Source organism: Hemitrygon akajei, chromosome 5, assembly GCF_048418815.1.
Source record: "Hemitrygon akajei chromosome 5, sHemAka1.3, whole genome shotgun sequence".
Taxonomy (NCBI): Eukaryota; Metazoa; Chordata; class Chondrichthyes; order Myliobatiformes; family Dasyatidae; genus Hemitrygon; species Hemitrygon akajei.
In genome coordinates, this window is record NC_133128.1 from 61,332,214 (window position 1) to 61,354,735 (window position 22,522).

At 39.1% G+C, this 22,522-nt stretch overlaps 1 protein-coding gene across 2 annotated transcripts in view; it reads right to left on the reverse strand.

Moving 5' to 3' along the window:
- The window catches only part of igsf11 (immunoglobulin superfamily member 11), a 218,875-nt gene that overhangs the window by 105,741 nt on the left and 90,612 nt on the right, over positions 1-22,522 (reverse strand). The window contains exon 1 of one of the 2 annotated variants that reach the window (XM_073045609.1): positions 16,860-16,940. The exons of the other annotated variant lie outside the window; for it this stretch is intronic. Within the exon in view, the coding sequence (XP_072901710.1) occupies positions 16,860-16,910 (51 nt within the window). The 5' untranslated portion in view covers positions 16,911-16,940. Of the gene's footprint in view, positions 1-16,859; positions 16,941-22,522 lie in introns of those variants that run through there. 2 annotated transcript variants of the gene reach the window in all.

Sequence of the window (22,522 nt, forward strand, 5' to 3'; positions counted from 1 at the left end):
CAAAGTGCTCCCCTACACAAACTTCTGTCACCTGCCCTGTCTTTTTCGCTAATAGCAGATCCAGTATCGTCACTCTCTTGTTGGGACTTCTACATACTGATGAAGGAAAATTTCCTGAACACATTTGACAAACTCGATCCCATCAAGTCCTTTTACAATATGGGCGGCACAGTCAATAAGTGGAAAGTTAAAATCACCTACTATAACGAAATTGTGTTTCTTGCAACAGTCTGCAATCTAGTTACAAATGTGTTCCTCTAAATGCCTAGAACTGTTGGGTGGTCTGTAATATAGCCCCATAAACATGATTGTACCTTTTTTATTACTCATTTCCACCCAGAACACCTCACTAGCTAAGTTCTCCAGTCTGTCCTGACAGAACTGCCGTGACATTTTCTCTGACTAGTAACACCGTTCCTCCTCTTTTAATCCTGTCCACTCTATCAGATCTAAAACAACGGACCCACAGAATATTGAGCTGCCAATGCTGCTGCTCCTGTCTCACTAATGGCTACAATGTCATAATTCCAGGTGTTGATCCATACCAAGCTCATCCGCCTTTCCTATGATAGTTCTTGCATTGGAATATACACAGCGCAGGACACTAGTCACACCATGCTCAACATTTTGATTCCTGACATTGTCTGAGGTCCTACCAACATCTACCTCCACAACCTCTCCATCAACTGTTCTGGCATTCTGGTTCCCATCCCCCTGCAATTCTAGTTCAAACCCCACCATGCAGCACTAACAAACCTTCACACTAGGATATTAGTCCTCCTCCAGTTCAGGTGAAAACAGTCCCGTCTTCCCTGTAAGAGAGCCCAATGATCCAAAAATCTTATGTCCTCCACCCTAAACAATCTCCTTAGCAATGTGTTGAACTGTATAATATTCCTAGTTCTGGCCTCACTAGCATGTGGCACAGTTAGCAATCCTAAGATCACAACCCTAGAGGTCTTGTCCTTTTACTTAGCACGTAACTCCCTATACAGAAGCTTGTCCCTCGTCCTACCCATGTCATTGGTACCTATGTGGACCACAACCTCTGGCAGTTCACCCTCCCACTTAAGAATGCTGAGGACTCAGTCCAAGATGTCTTGGACCCTGGCACCCAGGAGGTAACATACTATCCGAGAATCTCATTCTCACCCACAGAACCTCCTGTCCATTCTCCTAACTAACAAATCCACTATCACCACAGCATGTCTCTTCTTCCCACTCCCCTTCTGTGTCCGAGGCAGATTCAGTGCTCAGTGTAAGATGTTAGGTCATCTCCCACCACCCCACTACCCAACAATATCCAAAGTGGTATACCTGTTTAGAGAGAACTTTGCACTGGCTCCTTAACCCCCTTTCCCTTCCTGACTGTCACCCAGTTCCCTGTGTCCCAAACCTCGGGTGTAACTAACTCTCTATATGCCCTATCTATCACCCCTTCAGCCTCCCGAATAATCTGGAGTTCATCCAGTTCCATCTCCAACTCCTTAACGCAGATCGGTAGAAGCCGCTGCTGGATTCACTTCTCGCAGTTGTAGTCGCTAGGGACACTGGAGGTCTCCCTGCCTTCCCATATCCTGCAAGAGAAGCATTCAACTATCCTGTCTGGCATCTCTGCCGTCCTCGCTAAGCAGATTAGAAAGAAAGGAGGGGGATAAAAAGGTGTGGTGAATCTGTGGATTACCACAAACTGCTGTGGAGGCCAAGTTTCTGAGTATATTTGAAGTAGAAGTTGATAAGTCAGGGTGTTAAAGGTTATTGGGACAGTGCAGGAAAAGGGGATAATGATCAGCCATGATGGAATGGTACAGCAGGCTCCAAGGCCTGATTTTTCTCCTGTGTCTTATGATCCAATAAGAGGTCATCTTCCGTTCTTCCAAACTTTCTTCTTTAGAGTCCAATTCCATTCATTTTCTTCACAATAACAAACCAGAAAACAATTTGATGAATCTCTGCCGCACTACAGTATGTATATCCTCATTTAGTTAAGGACAGCAATGTTATATACAACATTCAGAGTGAGGTTTCATTAAAAGCATGCAACAATTAAGATATCTTTCCTCCTGCACTCACATCATTCGGTAATAACGACAAGATATCATTTCCTATCCTAACAGCACATTTCAATTATTTAAATACAAGGTTACCCAAATCCCTTTAGATATCAACACTTTCTATCTTAAATAAAAATGTATTGTATCTTTTACCGATGTATATATTGGATATGAATAATATGTCTATTGGTATCACTTGTTAGTTAGCTAACTTTTGATCAAACCAATATCTTTTGATCTGATATTTTTTGGTCATCTGCACATGACACTTTAGCCAAGATTTTACTAAAGCTAAATTAAATTTTTGAGATTTTATATACATAAACCTCATGTCCTGAGCCTTAGAATACAATTCATATGCACCTCCTCAGTTAAACATCAGCTATAGCTACTTAATCTATTTGACCATTCATTTGAATATTGTCTCCACTCACTTGTGAGTTCAGAAAATTTTCATATTTACCTCTTGCAACTCACCCAAGGAACAAACACAGCTCCTCACAGAGCAGTCCTGCAAGTTGACAAGGTCATCCATGGCATCGTGGAGTTACAGAACAAGAATACAACCTTTGAAAGCCAGTTAAGTCGCAAAACACCAGAATTAACAAGTATACAAATAGGCTATTCTTAAAATCAATATGCAAATAATTTTAAGTAAATTTAAACTGTTCAAAAAAAATGAACGCTTACCTTTCTCCCTTGCCATCATTCACAATGAAATAAATGTAAAGGCAGTCCCCATGTGCAGGGTGATTGTGCACATCTACAACTAAGGGTTCAGACATATTCACAATTTGTACTCGCTTACTGGACTCAAGGAGCCACCCAACATTGGAAAGCACTTGGGATTTCCACATCTGCATAGAAATATTGATGTTGCAAAATTCGAGCAATAAACAATAACGTTCCCCTACAAAACCCAGACCTACAGTAGCCTGACTGACGAGATATACAATAGTACTGTTAAGAAGGGCCACAGATGCATTGATCTTTTTCAATTAACACTGACACAACATCTACCAAGATGTCACTCATAAGCCTGAATCAGTGAAAACATGTTTCATCCAGGAAGCCACAATATGGAGCAAGTCTGACAGAGTTAAATTTCAAATTTACCACATTAATTGATGTGTTTAGTGATAAAAGAGCATTTGTTACATTTATTCTGGAAAAGATTAACAACCTGTTAATTCTTAGATCACTTGAGAACATTGCATTGGAATCTACAGCTACAAAGATTTCGCTGTTGTACTCACACGAATTCCACCGTTGTTAGGGTAATGCAGATAACCAAAAATTCTCAACGAGGATTATAAAAGATGGATCAAGCATTTATATGACAGATAACTCTAGTTTCAAGGTTTACAAATTTTATGCTAACAGCTTCATTCTGTAGATATAACACTGGAAGTTTAAAGGTGTCACTTTTACTGTAAGCTTAACCTTTACTGTGCTTAGCCTCAGCATATAGGCACTGTAACCTTGCAGTGAATGGTCAAGTGAGACACTGCACAAAAGAATTTGTCAAGCTGATGCTTCAGATATGGCTGTACATATATTGAGCATGATTTTGATGTCAAAAGAACAGAAGGTAACGTCATTTGTGGATATTGATTACAGATAAATAATGCAGCAGCTTTAATTGAAGGGCAAAAACACTGTCGGAGATGCAGTGATTCCACAGTTTGCTTTTCACTACAATATCAATAGTTGCTCGACTTGCATGCCTGTTTTAAACTAAACTCAATACAAAAGATAAACTCCACACTTGTGTTAGTTGTTGTTTAACACTGCTTGCTGATTGGAAATTAACTTTTAATAGATTGGATTCTTATTTCTGCAGGTAATAGTTATTGTTAGGCATTTTCAGATACATTTTAACTATTTTTCTCCATTTCCTTTATGTCTCCTTCCCGTTTTAATTACTCTTTCCAAATTGATTTTCCTTTCTCTACTTAATTTAATATTGAACTCATTTACTTTCAGTCATTTTCCAATTTACTTCACAAAGGAGCTGCAGAGCAGTTTTCTCTTTTCAATTCAGACCTCCACTCAATGATTCAGGAACAGCTTCTTCCCCTCTAAACAGTCCAGGAACTGAAGAACACTGCCTCATTATTCCTTTCTTTTCCTCCTACCGAATATTGAATGGGCTAGTTAAGAGTGGATCTAGAGAGGGTGTTTCCAATAGTGGGAGAATCTAGGACTAGAGGGCACTGCCTCAGAATGGAAGGACATGTCTGTAGAACGGAGATGAGAAGAAATTTTTTCAGCCAGAAGGTGGTGAATTTGTGGAATTCATTGCCACAGACAGATGTGGAGGCCAAATCATTGGGTATATTTAAAATGGAGATTGATAAGTTAAATATGCCAAAAACACTATCCCAATTTAATACAATATTTTAAATATATAACCACAATTTATTTGACCTTGCAACTGGTTCCACTGAACAACTTTTTCATTTTCATTTTTCATTTAATCCTTTTTAATGAATCAAATTTATGCCCATTTAATCTGTACATTGTGCCACAACTTCATTGCACTCCTGCAAAGAAAATTCTGTTTTCATAACAGTAATTATTACGCTAAAATTCTCCCTACCTTATGTCTCATTTTCCTGTAATCATCATTTCCCATCTGTTCAGAATTCTACATAGAATGTTCATGAAAACTAAAGCCCATTTACTTAATTAAACTTGGACAAAATTAACTCTTAATGAGATAAATGGTAATCCAAAAATAAAAACCTAGAGATTCTACAGAACCTCAACACAATTTTCTGTTTTACACCCCACTGTCTTCAAGCATGTCTTAAATCAAAACTACGCTGATTTTTTGTATTAATATCCACAAGTGATTGTGCTACAATTCCCTCACTCTAAAAGCCATGAATGGAACTTATCTGACTTCAAGATCAATACCTTAGGGATTGAAAGAACAGGAATATCTTGTATTATTTTGGATTTTAGATATTCTACACATACAGCAGAGAATAGTTACCAGCAGTTCTGGGAAATTCCAAACATATGACCACAATGGTTGAAACATTTGAATATTTATCTTTTAATGGCATCATTGGAATAAACAGTCGCTTTGGATCAGCATTGCTTCAACCCACAGTAATAATTAAGAGCTACTTTCAATCACCGTTGACAGTGGAAAAATATCAGTTAAATTTTATGAAAACATAGGAAGCAGACGTTTTAGGTCAATCAGTCCTTCAAACCTGCTCTGCCAAACATTAAGAACATGGATCAACATCACCTCTCTGCTCCCTTCAGACTCAACTTCCTGTAGTTCTCATTTCTGACAATCTCTACCTGGAATATATTCAACGACAAGACCACTTTCTGGTATAACAAAAAGTTCCACGGACAAAGTTCAGAAGCAATTCCTCATCTCCATTTTAAATGGGCAACCTCTTATTCTGAAATTATGCTCCTTAGCTTTTGAAAGCCCAAGTTTACCTTCATCTCTGGGCTAGCCATATTTACATAACCAATGGAAGTCAGCTCCTTGTGCCCAGTCTGGAATCAGAACTGTAATGTGGTTGAGCCTAGCAGAACCCAAACTAAGAATCAATGACGGGTGAGTTTCCTTATCAAGGACACTTTCAATCATTTGCTGATGATTTAGATTGACAGACAATAACTGGGCAGAATAGATTTGTCCTGCTTTGTGGTAGCGGAGTTACCACTGTTATACAGAGTTTTAAGTATTATCTTCATCAGTAAGTTTCCTGTTTTTAATATTAGAATCCTCAGGAATTATGCATAAAACTAATTCAGTTTTGAACTGACTGTGCCTGTTTGCACAGAATCTTATGGAGTCTGATGATGGAGATTTTCATATGCATTGAAACTCTTCTAACTCCCTTTCATATACAACCTTTATAGCTTTATACCAGCTTTGACGACCTCATTGATCCTTAAAAGGAACCACACTCACCTAAGTCAATACAACTTGCTATCAATCTTACATAGATATATTAATAAAATATACCTACAATTAATAAAGCATTTAGAGCCAAATTTCAATTTAAGTCTTGGCTTAAATCAATTATTCTTCAATTACTCTGCAGAAAATATTAAATCATTAATAAATCAGAAATTTCAATTCAGCAAAACAATAATAAAAGTGAATTTACCTCAAAGTTCTGCATAAGTTAAATAAAGGAAAGATAAATGAAACATGATGATGAATTGTCAATGCTGGGGAATGGAAACACAATTTTTCTCTTTTTTTTAGTATCAGCATTTTTTGCAACAATCCTTATTACCTTTAGACTGCCAACTCATTGTCAAGATTGGACTCTCTGATACCAGAGCAAAATAAGATTACTCACTGAAATTACTAGAAAATGGAGGCTGATCTATTAATCGGAAATGAATTTTTAATTGGGTTACAGAGGAATATACAAAAATATTAATATCATTTACATCTTTGACTCCATTCAATTCTCCCGAGAGAAGCAAAGTTATACATATCATCCATTACTTGTTAGTGGCAGAAAGATCAAATTTATATGATATAACTTGCAATTTTTCTTCTTACATATTCCTTTGACCTAATGCCAATTTTCAATCTTGTTTGTGGACATTCCTTACAACCAGAACAAGTTCAGTTTCTTCATTAAATAGTAGTCTTACCTCAGAAAACGGCATTATGTCTTTGGCTGGATTATGAAGCAAAGACAAAATACAGTAGTGTTATTTTTACTAAGAATGCTAACCAGTTGTGCAAGGAATATATTTTTTATTAGATTACACTACTTGTTATCATCCTAGCAGATCAGGTTGTATCTATGAAGGGAAATGTGAACAGCTGACTTTTTGAATCAAGACCTATCACTTGGACCAACCCTTCTTGTTCGGCACTCTTTTCCCAACAGACTCAATTATAGAAATAAACCATGCACACAGTTCTGTGCAGATCACTAATAACATTAAAGATACATTTGAGCTTGGGTGCAAATTCCAGGTTTACTGTAGGTTTACAAGTGTTCATTTGAAAATCAGTATTATCTTTCAAAGAGAGGGGTGATTAAAATCATTTGCACACTATACACTGATATCCTACAAAATATGCACTACAATAAGATTGCTTCAGATAATCTTTTTGCTGGGTGTGCAATATTATTACCAGTCAGAAATCATCGCTCCAACCTCTGAAGTCATATGATTGAATAAAGCTGCATCAAGACCTATCCTCCACAATACCACACCACAGAAAAAGGGCAAATAAAGATTGTAGTGAAAATACATACAACTGTTATTAAAACAAAGGAGAACAACAAGAAATTACTATCTTAGTATCACCATAACAGTCTAAACAAGATAATAATCTCCAAACAGAATATGCAAAAGTAAGGTTAGTCCATTATGGAAGTAACCTTAAAGCAACACAAATTTTTGATTCTATGGCTTTATCAATAATCTTTAGAATATATTTGGAAAGTTTGTCAAATGTTTCCAAAAATTTTTCAAACTCAGGAAATGAAATTTTCAAAGGTTCAAAGGTCAAATTTAATATCAGAGAAATGTATATAACATACATCCTGAAATTTTGGTGAATTCTTCCATGGAAAGCATTTTATTTTGAATAGGTTAATAGATCTTTGATACACCTACCAATCTGTTGACTTGGAAAAGCACTGATTGTATAGTGGTAACCAGCAAGTAATTGGATAACTTCAGTTACAAGAAAACAAAACAGTCTTCTCAAAGGCATACCTTATATAAAGCATTTAGTGATAAATGAATAGTCAATAGGCTTTGGAGAAAAAGAAAAGCTAAGAGCTTGGTATATATGTGGGTAGAAAAAAAGGGTGTAATTGTCCGATTGCATCTCCCTACTCTAGGAGAACAATATTGGTAAAGGCACAGATTTTTTCTGGCCGCACGACAAACAGCGCAGGAGGTTGTTCGTTGGTGATGCAGCCCAAGGTTTAAAAAGAGCCCGGGTGCTTATTAGCATTATTTTGATTCGCAGCATTTGGTGTGGGGTCAATAAAAAGAAAGGAGGTGTCAGCAGAGCGGCCATTGTTGGAGTGGTCCGACTTGGCTCAACAGGCTTAGGCGAGAATAAGTTTGGGCAGGCACAAGCGAAGGTTCACAGTAAGTGAGAAAGTGGGTTTTCTAGTACATAGCTAGAGTGCTGAGTATGGATACGGAGGTAGTGGCATGGTGCTTGTGGGATGTGGAAAATTTGGGAATCTCCAATCTTCCTGATAACTACATTGGCACATGGTACATCAAGCTGCAGTTCATTAGAGACTACGTTAAGGAACTGGAGCTGCAGCTTGATGACCTTTGGCTCTTATGGGAGAATGAGGAGATGATAGTTAGGAGCTACAGACAAGTAATCACCCCTAGATTGCAAGAGGGAGGTCCCTGGGTGACTGTCAGGAGAGGGAAAGGTAATAGACAGCAAGTCCAGAGTACCCCTGTGACCATTACCCTCAATAATAAATATACCCTTTTGGATACTATTGGGAGGACAACATATCAAGAGGAAGCCGCAACAACCAGGTCTCTGGCACAGTCTAGCTCTGAGGCTCAGAAGGGAAGGAGGGAAAAGAGGAATGCAGTAGTTAAAGATTCCATAATTAGAAGGAGCAGAAAGCAGATTCTGTGGACATGAAAAAGACATCCAGGTGATATGTTGCTTCTCAGATGCCAGGATCACGATGACTCAGATCAAGCAAACAGCATTCTAAGCAGCCGGAATTTGGTGTACACATTGGTACCAATGACAGAGGCAGAAAAAGGGAGGAGGTCTTGCTGAAAGAATATAGGGCAGTGGGCAAAAAGCTGAAAAGCAGGATCTCCAGGGTAGTAACCCCTGGATTGCTGCCTCTGCCACACATCAGTGAGGGCAAGAAAAGGATGAATTTGTGGCTGAAGAATTGGGGCAAGGGGCAGGGTTTCAGATATCTGGATCACTGGGATCTATTCTGGGGAAGGTATGACTAGTACAAAAAGGATGAGTTACACCTGAAACCGAGAGGGACCAATGACTTTGCGGACAGGTTTGCTATAGTTGTTGGGGAGGGTTTAAACTAATTTGGCAGGTGTTTGGGATAGGGCTGAGGATGGGCAGCTCATAAACAAGCAAATGCAACGTGTAGTGAGACTGTGAGGAAGGACAAGTAGATGACAGGACAAAACTGTAGTGAGTGAGATGAGTTCAAGTATAACATAGGGGCAAAATCAAAAAGGGTGATGAATACAAGACTGAAGCTGTTATATTTGAATGCATGCAGTATATGGAATAAGGTAGATGATCTTAACAATCAGTTAGAGATTGATAGGTATGTTGTTGGGGCACCATTGAGTCGTGCCTGAAAGAAGATTATAGTTGGGAGCTAACATCCAAGAGTACACATTGTATCAAAAAGGGAGGCAATTAGGCAGAGGGAGTGGGGTGCTTCTTTTGGTAAAAAAAAAATGAAATCAAATGCTTAGAAAGAGACAACACAGGATTGGAAGCTGTAGAATACTTGTGGGTAAAGGAAATGCATGGGTAAAAAGGCTTTGATGAGAATTATACAGGCCCCCAAACAGTAGCCAGGATGGGGGCTACAAATTATAACAGGAGATGGGAAAGACATGTAAAAAGGGGCAATGTGCGATAACCATGTGGATTTCAAGATGCAGGTAGATTGGGAAAATCTGGTTGATCTCAGGAGAGGAGACTTGTAGAAAGCCTACGAGATGGCTTTTTCAAGCAGCTTATGGTTAAGCCTACTATGGGAATGAAAATTCCGGATTGGGTGAGATTTGATTAGGAAGCAGTGATCATAATATGATAGAATTCACCCTGCTGTTTGAGAAGGAGAAGCTGAAACTGGATGTATCAGTATCCCAGTGGCATGACAAAGGAACAGGCCAAAGTTGATTTGAAGTGGACACTGACAGGGATGACAGCAGAAAAGCAATGGCCAGATTTTCTGCAGGATATTCGAAAGTTACAGGAAAGAAACATCCCAAAGATGAAGTATTCAAAACAGAGGATAAGGCAACGGTGGCTGACAAGGGAAGCAAAAAGAAAGGCATTTTATAATAAGGACTGCGTAAATGCAAAAGAAAGGGTATACAATACAGTAAAAATTAGAAGGAAGGTAGAGGATTGGAAATCTTTTAAAAAACAGAAGGCAACTATATAAAGCCATAAAGAGAGAAAAGATGAAATATGAAATTAAGCTAGCTAATAATATAAAAGAGGAAAAAGGTTTTTTTTAGATCTATAAGGAGTAAAGGGGAGACAAGAGTGCATATTGGACCGCTGGAAAATGACGCTGGAGACATAGTAATGGGGGACAAAGAAATGGCGGATGAATATAGTAAGTATTTTGTGTCAGTCTTCACTGTGGAAAACATTAGCAGCATGCCAGAAATTCCAGAGTGTCAGGGAGAAGTGAAAGATCTGTAGGTAGATTGTCTCCTATAAAATTACCCCTCTCACCTTAAATGTATTAGACATTTCAAACCTGGTAAAAAAGGTACTGTCTGTCTACTCTATCTATACCTCTCAATCTTATAAACCTCTATCAGGTCTCTTCTCAGCCTCCACTGCTCCAGAGAAAAAAAAAGTTTGTTCAGCCTCTCATTACAGCACATGCTCTCAGAGGTAATCTAGCCACTTATCCTTAATATTCAGTGTATTTAACATTGCTCAGTTTCTCCCTACTAAATGTTAAGGATAAGTGGCTAGATTACCTCTGAGAGAAGATCATCACCACCTGGCTAGACAAGGGAAATGCAGTGGATGGGCATCTGGATTTTCAGAAGGCCTTTGACAAGGTGCCGAACATGAGGCTGCTAAACAAGATAAGAGCCCATGGAATTACAGGAAGGTTACATACGTGGATAGAGCATTGGCTGATTGGCAGGAAACAGAGAGTGGGAATAAAGGGATCCCATTCTGGTTGGCTGCTGGTTACCAGTGGTGTTCCACAGGGGTCCGTGTTGGGGCCGCTTCTTTTTATGTTGTTGATGCACCATCAATAACTCACTCTGAGACGTAAAGGCGAGATATCGGCTTTTATTGACTGGAAGAAGGAACGAGCAGTGGTTGACCACCATACTACATCCTGGAGACAGAGAGGCCAGGCTCAGACCTCAATCGCCTTTATACAGGGATCTGTGGGAGGAGCCGCAGGAGCAGTCAGCAGGGGGGGCGTGTCCAGACAGGTATATGTAGTTCACCACAGTTGTATATCAACGATTTGGATTATGCAACAGATGACTTTGTGGCTAAGTTTGCTGATGATACAAAGATACGTGGAGGGGCCGGTAGTGCTGAGGAAACAGAGAGTCTGCAGAGAGACTTGAATAGATTGGGAGAATGGGCAAAGAAGTGGCAAATGAAATACAATGTTGGAAAATGTATGGTCATGCACTTTGGTAGAAGAAATAAACAGCCAGACTATTATTTAAATGGGGAGAGAATTCAAAGTTCTGAGATGCAACAGGACTTGGGAGTTCTCGTGCAGGATACCCTTAAGGTTAACCTCCAGGTTGAGTCGGTGGCGGAGAAAGTGAACGCAATGTTGGCATTCATTTCTAGAGGAATAGAGTATAGGACCAGGGATGTGATGTTGAGACTCTATAAGGCACTGGTAAGGCCTCACGGAGTACCGTGTGCAGTTTTGGGCTCCTTATTTAAGAAAGGATGTGCTGATGTTGGAGAGGGTTCAGAGAAGATTCACTAGAATGATTCTGGGAATGAGAGGATTAACACATGAGGGACGTTTGACTGCTCTTGGACTGTACTCCTTGGAGTTTAGAAGAATGAGGGAGGGGACCTCATAGAAACATTTCCAATGTTGAAAGGCATGGGCAGAGTGGATGTGGCAAAGTTGTTTCCCATGGTGGGGGAGTCTAGTACGAGAGGGCATGACTTAAGGATTAAAGGGCGACCATTCAGAACAGAGATGCGAAGAAACTTTTTTAGCCAGAGGGTGGTGAATCTGTGGAATTTGTTGCCACGGGCAGCAGTGGAGGTCAAGTCATTGGGTGTATTTAGGGCAGAGATTGATAGGTATCTGAGTAGCCAGGGTATCAAAGGTTATGGTGAGAAGGCATAGGGGGAGTGGGACTAAATGGGAGAATGGATCAGCTCATGATAAAATGGCGGAGCAGACTCGATGGGCTGAATGGCCAACTTCTGCTCCTTTGTCTTATGGTCTTATGATAATTGTGTGGCCTAACTGGTACTTGCCATGCATCAGCCCAGGACTGAATATTGTCCAAGTCTTACTGCATGCTGGGAAGGGTTGATTCATTTGCTGAAAGGTTGTGAATTAAATTAGACAGTGCAATTATCAATGAACATTCCTACATTGACTTTACCATTAGAAGGAAGCTGAAAGTGGTTGGGTCTGCTCTGGAAAGCTCCTGCATTGATGTCCTGGGACTTAGATGATTGACTACAAACATCACCGCCCTTCATACAAGATATGACAACACACTGAAGTTCTTTCCCTTTGGTGTCCATTGGCTTCAGTTTCGCCGGACACCTTGATACCACAGTTGGTCAAATGCTGTCTTAATGTCAAAGACAACCAGTCTCAGCTCACCTCTGGATTTCTGCTCGGACCAAGGCAGTGTTAAAATCCAGTGGTTCTGACAAAACCCAAACTCAGCAATGGTAAATGAGCTATTGGTGAATAAAAGTGATGTTGTACAGCACAGACATTGGCAATGTCCATCACTTTGCTGACGATTGAGCAGCAATAACCTGCATGGATTTGTCCTGTTTCATGTGAACTGCACGCAAGGGGATAATTTTCCACATTACGCAAATGTAAATATTACAAACATATTGGGAGAGATTGGCTATATGTGCAGCAGGCTGCTTGAGCACAGTTCTTCAGAGCAGCAGCTGGGATGCAAGATGGTCCTCGAGCCTCTACCGTGTACATTGTTCCCAGTTTAATGTCACACGGAATGAAGCTTATTGGCTGGAAACTGGCTTCTACGATGATAGAGATCTCAGGATGAAGACAAACCAGATCATCAATTCAGCACTTCTGTCTGAACATGGCTGTGAATAGCCTTTTCTTAAGCACTCAGTAATAGGAAGGGCCAGCCTGCAAGAGGATCAGAATGTTCTTGGAGCTGCATCATATGATTAGCTGTGAGAGGATTGCCAAGCTTTGATGGTTAATTGCATGATCACTTAACTCAGTCCACTGCATGTTGTCTTTATTGTTCAAGTTGTCCTCTACTGAATCTTCACCAGTCTGATTTCCCCATGGCCTTCTGCATTCTTCATTGAACCATGATGCACAGATACAATTGCCTCAGGCAGATTAACTATGGCAAAGTCAAACATATTTACCCCTAATGCTGGTTCATTCACATACTGTTTCTGACCCATTTTGGCAGCAAAGTCCTTCACAACTTGGCCCACTCAGTCTGTAATGATGATACCAAGCTATTCCTGGCGGTACACACCGAAGACCTTACCTAGAGTAGGCTCTGTACCATTTCTATATTCACTGCTTCTGATGACACTGTCAGTGATCATAATGGAGGAATCTGCCACATTGTATGTTTACCTAGTCAATGGAACAATAGGCCACGGATGTTTATGAGCAGGACTTGGCAATGCCAACTGCACTAAGATCAACTTCACATAATCTGAATTCAGTGCCTGGTTGATAATAAGCTACTTTCCTCATTTCAAGAGGCTTGCTAGGCTACTTCAGAGAGCATTTATACATGGAGTAGATCTGAAGTCATACGTAAGCCCTGGAGGATATTGATGAATCAAGATGTGTTTTTATTGACAATCCAACAGTTTTCATAAGCCTGTATGTCACCAAAGACTGCACATCTCTGCAGATGTACAGTGAAGAGCACTCTGACTGGTTGCTTCATAGCCTGGTATGGAGCTTCCAATGCACAGGATCAGAGTTGTAGATTCAGCCAGCTCTATCATGGGCACAGCCCTCCACGACATTGAGAATATCTCTAAAAGGTAGTGCCTCCATTATCCAGAACATGCTCTCGTTGCAATACTGCCATCAGGGAGGAAGCACAGGAGCCTGAAAACCGACTCTCAACATTTTAGGAACAGTTTCTACCCCTCCATCATCAGATTTCTGAATGGTCATGAACACCTTGTTAATCCTCTTTTGCTTTATTTATTTTGGTAACTTTAATTGTTATGTTTTGCACTGTACTGCTGTTGTTAAACAACACATTTCACAAAATGTCAGTAATAACAAACCTTATTCAGATTTTTTTTTCAAATCAAAGTTACAAATCAGGAACTGGATTTAAAGTCCACAGTTGCTGCAATGGGATTTTAACCAAATATCTAGTATGGGAACTTAACCACTGCCATACTATAGGTTAATACAGCTGATGTACGAAGGCTCAAAGAACAGCACCACAAGACCTAATTGAAGTGCACCAAGACGTGGATTGAGCTAGAAAGAGAATAATCACTTCCAAGTATGCCACGAGAGCTACAGCAGTACACATCAACTCGAAGCATCCCAATCTTCTTTGAAAGCATCACAAGGGCCATTGAGATAAACTTCAAGAGCTATCACATCTTTGATTGCCAAACTCTCAGTGTCACTCATATTTTGCCCAGATAGCCAGGGACAGTGTGAACAGGAATAACTCAAAAGTTTAATGCACTCACTTCAGAATTTCCTTATAGGCTCAACATCCTTACAAAATCACAAGCTACTTCTCTCAACAAGTTGATTGTTTGACCACAAGTAGTGTTGTAAATGCAAGACCACTGCAGGATTTATAGCTTAATTAAGAAAATCTAACAGTGACGTAGTTTTATTTCCAACACACAACCAAGACATAGCTTATCATTTAGACATTGGATGTGGCCACTTAATGGCACGACTTACATTTTTCAACTGAATAATTCCTATGGACTATTACTTCTATTAACAGAATGACTTTTACTGGAATAAATAGTGAAGTGTTCATACAATATTTCACCAATAACTATCAGAAAATGAACCTTCATGGGAGGTAGTTTTATGAAAAAGCAAGGGTGAATTCAAAATGTATGAATATGATTTACTTCATTGCTTCATGTGTATTCTGTACACTAATACATCTATTAACAGCACAATTCTACAATGGCTCAAGCCAAATTTAGACCTTTAGTGTGGGTGAAATAGGTAAACTCGATCTAGTCCTGTGTCTGATATTACAATATCTACATGAAAGACATGATAAATCCATGTAAAAGGATCTTCGTATGTATAACACCAGAAATTAATGTGTGGATTTTGCAAGCTATTAGGAAGGCAACCATTGTCCTTTACTACAAAAAGGTTTGAGTATGAAAGTAGATACTTGTTCGCCAGTTATTTAGAGTCCTGGAATGTACTGTACAGGTCTGGTCTGCCTATCTAAAGGAGAATGTATTTCTGATAGGGGGTAATTCAGTAAAGGGTCACCAGTTCTAGAGATTGCAAGATAAGATTTAACAGACTAGACATGGATCATAAAGTTCAGAACACAAAGTGATATCCCTGAAATGTATAAGGCAGATATGGAGTTAATATTTCTCTTGGTTGCAGTATCAAAAACCAGATATTGCAGTCACAAAATAAGGAGTCAACCATCCAGGAGAGAATAAATTGTTCCACATTTCAAAAAGGATCTGGGTGCTCAGTCACTGCAAATATTCAGGATAAAGATCAATACACTCAGTGGCCACTTTATTAGGCCCTTCTGTACCTAATAAAAAGTCTCTATGAGTGTACGTTTATGGACTTCTGCTGCTGTAGCCCACAAATTTCAGAGGACTATTGCTGTTAGTTCAGAGATGCTCACCACTGTTGTAACATTCATTCCACGATCAAGTTACTTAGATCGCATTTCTTCCCCATTGTAATGTTTGGTCAGAACAACAGCTGAACCTCTTGACCATGTCTGCATGCTTTTATGCTCCGACTTGCTGCCACGTGATTGGCTGATGCAGTATCTGCATTAACAAAGTGCAGGAGGTGCACCCATTAAAGTGGTCACCGAGTGTAGATTTTTCCATATTGAGAGAATCAATGTAACTTAAGTATCAACTCTGCTTCTCTCTCCAGAGATGCTGCTTGTTCTACTGAGTATCTTCAGCATTTTCTACTTGTTAACTTGGGGCTTCACAACACTAAAACTAATCTGCAGATGGCTGCCAAATCTGTGAAGTCTCCAACAACTGGACTTAAACCAAATGTAGAGGGATCAACAGTCAGATCAAATTGGAACTACTTTAATTCTAAATGAATGAAATATTTCCCATCATGGTCACTGTGCAATAAACAGCATAGTGTGCTGTATATGCAGGTAACAAAGTCACTTCACTCAACATCCTCATTTACCATGGATCTCCACAAAAACATCCAACAAAACATAATAAAGTATGTCCTCAAAAATATATAAGACAGCATTGCTATTACAATGGAATCTGCAATATGATGTACTGGATATGGTCATGCATGTTATTTACCGTATATTACAATGTTTCAAGCAGAGGGCATTAGTGAGAAACGTCCAGTCTTATTGGCAGGGTTAACACTTATATTTGTTTTGTGCCCAATTTAGCCACAGTTATCAAGCCACTAAAATCAAGAACTGCTTCTTCTAATGCGAAGGCTCTCAAAATTGCAGGTCAAGCTGTTATCCAATTACACAGCAATTCATTTCAGCAGTAATAACGGACCTTGTGTAGATACTAATGTAATGATTCAGAATTATCTTTTTCTTAATGACCATGACATAACCAAATATAAAACTCTTGCAAACAGTTACTCAACTCACCAGATCAGCAATGCAGCTACATTCATGAAAACGTGTTGTGCTCTGTACCATTGTTCCTGGGACTCCTGCTGCAAGATTATCATCTTGGTCTGCCTGAAACATGGCTTTCTTTCTCTCACCATGCTAATGTATTTCCTTTTAATGTCAATAGGATGGGGCTGAGGAGGAAGTTATTCACCATGTCTTGATATTAATTTCTTTATTAAAGATTGCTGAATTTTAACAACTACCAACACCAAGCTAAGTAGTTCCCTGCATCTCTCTCCATTATTTCAAGTAGTGAGGATCACACTCGCTCTTCTCCAATCAGCAGAATCAGTAGAGAATAATTGAATCAGAGCATTAATTACACCCATAATCACTCTGGGACATTGGGATTTCAGTGTTCAGCAAATGAACTTCTCTAGTTGATTTTAGTCCCTCAATAATATCAGCACCTTTTACTACCTCGTTTGCACTAGATCCTTGGTTCTCCAGAATTTCTGGAATTTTCCATGACTTTATTGCATAGATGTGCAATTCACTTGAAGCATTACAGTAAAAGGTAATAATTTTTGACTCAAAATATAATAAGCTTCTGTGCTTGTGCATGAATGTGTGGGCAGAGAATCTCTGTGCACATGTATGCAATTCTAGAGTGCGTGCCTACAGGGTGTCTGCGGGAGTGTGTGTGTATCTGCATTTGTCTGCTTCCATGTAAGTATTAAGTCTGTACAACAGATCAGAGCTGGAGTGAGAAATAAGTCACCACAACCCCAAGGGATTCCCCAGGAAAGAAGGGACATGCAGCGGGAAAAGAAAGGTTAAAAGGACAGAGCAGGAAAAAGTGATTATAACTGTTTGCATTAAGAGTTGACTGCATAAATATTGGTAATGACACTTGCAAGGCTAACTCATACGAAAGTCACCACCTGCAAATTTCCCTTCAACTCACATACCACTGACTTGGAAACATAACACCATTCACTTCATCAATGCTAGATCTACGTAATAAAATTCCAAATCAATTATCATTGTAGGGGATGAATGGCAGCCAAAACAGTAACAATTTCTCTTTACAATTCTCTTAAAAGCAATTGTAGATATAGCAATAAATGATTGTTGCCAGCAGCAACTACATTCATACTTAGAAGTAAGGCTCTAATAATGTTCATCATAGAGAGCAAAAATTCACCCTAAAATGTCACCTTGACAGTCAAAACAATGTTTAAAAAAATCAATGATATCTTCAAGGCTTTTCTAATTAAGAGCTTTAACATGTTAGCTAATAATTACTGTACAATTGATCAGAGCAGTCATTAATAGATGCTATGAATTCCAATAAAAAATTCAACACCATCTTCATTAAGTTCCAACTGGAAACAAGACTGTATTTTGTACACTCATCACTAGACTGTTATACCAAAGGTGTTCTGACAAGCATCAATACAAAGGGCTTGAAGCCATCATTTCAATCGTTAGTAGTTCATGAGAAGCTGCGGGCTAAAGCCACAGATCGAAGGCACTGATTTCAACAGTGGGTTTCCTCCGGGTGCTCTGGTTTCCTCCCACAGTCCAAAGGTTAACTGGTCATTGTAAATTGTCCTGTGATTATGCCAGGAGGTATAGCTCATTGAGCCGGAAGGGCTGGCTTCGCACTGTATCTTGAAAAATAAAAATAAAAATTGATTGCAATGTTGTCCGACAACATCATAGTATTCAGCAGGTTAAATCTTAGTACTCAGGGACATCCAGCAAAATATGAGAAACAAATGCTGTAATTTTAATCCAATCCTCATAAAACAAACACCAGTTAAAATGCTACAATTTAAAAATGTAAATACTAATGGCCAGCTTCCATAGTACTGCATATTCATAGAGAATAAACTCATGCTTTCGTAACTCCAAACTTTTAAATCATGGACTCGTGGCCCACCAAGTCAGTTAGTCTTCCCAAGTAGGTGGGTCCTGGAATCAGAAGAGACAAGGACCAGTGATGCTCAAGTCTCTCTAGTTGGCAAGAACTGGGGTTTGGGGTTCTATCATCAGTTTGTCCTGGAGTCGGTACCAAGTATCAAAAGCCCAAAAGTCGATCAGTAGTCCGGAAATCAAATGGCTCAATGAGTCAAATAGCCTAATTTTGCTCCTATATCTCATGGTCTCAAGTCAAAGCCCAATGGCCATAACCCAGAGTCTACACATCGTAAGTTAAAGATGTGTTGTCCGCGAGTTCACACAATATGGGTGTATGGACAGCTGGGAAGGAGGAGAGGGGTTTGTTTTGCTGTTGCTGTTTTGTTGCTTGTTGCGTTCTGCGGAGTTCTGAGGGTATGCTATGTTGGCGTGGTAATAGGTGGCAACACTTGCAAACTGCCCTCAGTACATCCTTAGGTTGTGGCTGTTAAATGCAATCAAAGCATTTCACCGTACGTTTCGATGTACATATGATAAATAAATGATTCTGAATCTGAAATAGTTCTTTTTTTAAAAAATTCTTTTTAGTCTTTCTGCTTCCATCCTAACATCTTTAAACTAGACTTTTGCTTTAGTTAGAAATTACGATTTTAAAATATAAAAATGTCTTTTCTCCCTCCTCTTGGCTTTTTGCAGCCAACTGTAACTTGGAACAATTTATGCAAAAGGCTTCAACTCTAATCTAATTATAAGCAGGTTAACAGACAACCTCTGAAGTGGAATATATGAAAAAAAATACTGAAGAAAATGAATATAGTTATTTGAGCCTCCAGGGTGTAGCATGCAGAGAGCATGGAAATCAGAACTGTGAAGTTTTACATCTTTGCATGGTAAATATAACTGGGTCAACATCCGACGTTTTATGCTGCAAAATAAGAAAGGAGGCCATCAACAAAAAGGGATCCACTGATAGTTTCTATTTTTCCTGCCTACACCATATGCTCAGGTAAATAAATAAAGTCAATACAGATCATTTGTGAATATATTCCCCCATAATTACTGTTTTAACAATCAATTACAATTATGGTAACTATGTCGCTATTCCTTAATTAACAACCGTGATTCCACAAGTCAAGAAGAATTCCTGTAATATTTTAGTGTCACTGAGTACAGTAACATCAAAGCTGGCTAGAAGGCACCATACCCGAATATTTTTCTTCCTTTCCACTCAACCTTTGATCATTCACTTAATTGACTAACATTTTATCCCTCACTCCAATCTCCAATCACAAAAGTGCAATATGCACCCAGATAGAGATTAGCCATGTCAGAATAGACGAGGAACAAAATCTGATCTGTAGACCTAGCTATTCAATAAGCCTGAGACTAAATTAAGTCACAAGTCTTGGCTCCTGGAGGTAATGGTCGATCATCCCTATATTTACACACAAACCACATATTTATACTTTACACTGGTGCACAATTTCAACCATACAACGAGTTTAAGGAAACAGAACAAATTTTAGGAGATGTTTTAAATAATGTAACACTGACAATGAACAGTACTTTATTTAAGTAATTTGTTCAGACAGACACACCTAGTTCACCACAGCTTCATGGCCAATTTTCTTCTGCGCAAATTAACAATCTGTTTCTTTAACCCAAGCATCTCAATTCTACTTACAATTATATTTACCCTTCAGTACAAACGTCTCCAGACTTGAATTTCTATCACTTGCCGCTGACTATCCATCTTTCTCCCTTCAACTGCACCTTCTTCTGTGAATTCACCATCACTTCTGACTCTCAACTCTCAGCATCATTCTGTTTTGTCCCTACTATAATGAACCATGCTCACTATGACAATTATCTTATCTGCTGCCTTCATCTCCATGCCTATTTCTTTAGCGAGAGTCTTCACATACTTACACCCAACATCTTAATTAGCAAATGACCCAGCCTCCTCTTTCTTACCCTTCAACTATCAGGCTCTTGAACCTGGAGGGATAACTTCACTCAACCCCTCAAATGAACTGATTCCACAACCTATGGATTCCCTTTCAAGGACTCTTCATCTTAATATTTATTGTTTATTTATTATTATCTTCACTACTTATTTCTCTTTTTGTGTTTGCACAGTTTGTTGTCTTTTGCACATTGGTTATGTCCATTCCATTGGGTGCAGTCTTTCAATGATTCTACAGTGTTTCTTGTTTTTACTGCAAATGTCCACAAGAAAATGAATCTCAGGGTTACATATTGTGACATATACAGTACACATATGTACCTGTACTTTGATGCCTATTCATTAAAAAAACTGACTGTGTCATATGTGTTGCCTCTTCCCTCCCCACCCCCACCTCTCTCCAACTCTACTCACTTCCACTTTACAGCTCTACTCCACATGGAATATAGCATATTTTGTTTACTAAAGTCTCATCCAAATATCTACACACAAAGTTAGCTCTACTGCTTTTTTAGGTTAATAAATAAACTTTGTATCAACCCATCAAGATATATTATTAAAAATAACTTGCCTTTCCCAGATAGCTTATGATCACACTTCAAAATACCAAATTTACATTGGTAAAATTATGTAATAAAAATAAATTCATAAATTTGATATCATATATAATATATGGTAATATATAAATGATAATGAGAATGCTATAGGAATTCTATATTATACATATATTCCTATAGCATTCTCATTAACACAAAGAAAAATGAGGGTGAGCTTATTGAGACATGCAAGATCTACAAAAGGATAGATGAAAACGTTTTCACTGTTGGGAGAATCTCAAAAGAGTGGACGGAGCTACAAGGAGCATTTAAAATGGCAGTGCTAAAGATTCATCTTTGCAGAAGGTGATGAATCTCCAGAGCTCTCTACCCTAGAGGACTGTGAAGGCCATATCATTGGAAGTACTTCAGGTGGAGTTGGGTAAATTTTTGAAAGAAAGAACAAGCCAAAAAGTTTCAGCCCAAAACTTCGACTGGACTTTTTTCCGTAGATGCTGTCTGGCCTGCTGCGTTCCTCCAGCATTTTTGTGTGTTGCTCGGATTTCCAGCACCTGTAGATCTTGTCTAGTAAGGAACTGAAAGTTATGGGGAACAGGTCTACATGAGGAATTGAGGCCAGTGTTCATCAGCCATGAACGGTTTCAGAATCAGGTTTATTATCACTGACACATATTGTGAAATTGGTCCTTTTATAGCAGCAGAACTTTGCAAGAAGCAGATATATTACAAAGGAAGTAAGTAGCGCAAAAAAAAAATTAGGAAATATTCATGGATTCATGAATGGTCCAAAAATCTGAGAGTGGAGGGGAAAAAGCTGTTGCTAAATTTTGGGAGTATAGGTCTTCAGGCTCTTGAATCTTCCTCCTGATGGTTGTAATGGATGATGAAGGCTCTTAGTGATGGATTCACATTCTTCAGCTACTGCCTCGTGAAGATGTCTTTGATGGTGGGAACGGTTGTGTCCGTGATGGAGCTGTCACCTCTGTAGCCTTTTGTGATCTTGTGCACTGGATCCTCCATACCAGGCAACCAGTTAGAATGCTCTTCATCATGCATCAACAGAAATTTACAAGGCTTTGGTGACATTCTTAGCAAGTTTCCTCAAAACTCCTAATGAATCAGAGACCATAAGACATAGGAGCAGAATTAGGCCATTTGGCCCATCGAGTCTGCTCCACCATTCAATCATGGCTGATCCTTTTCTCCCCCTCCTCAGCCCCACTCTCCAGCCTTCTCCCCTGTAAACT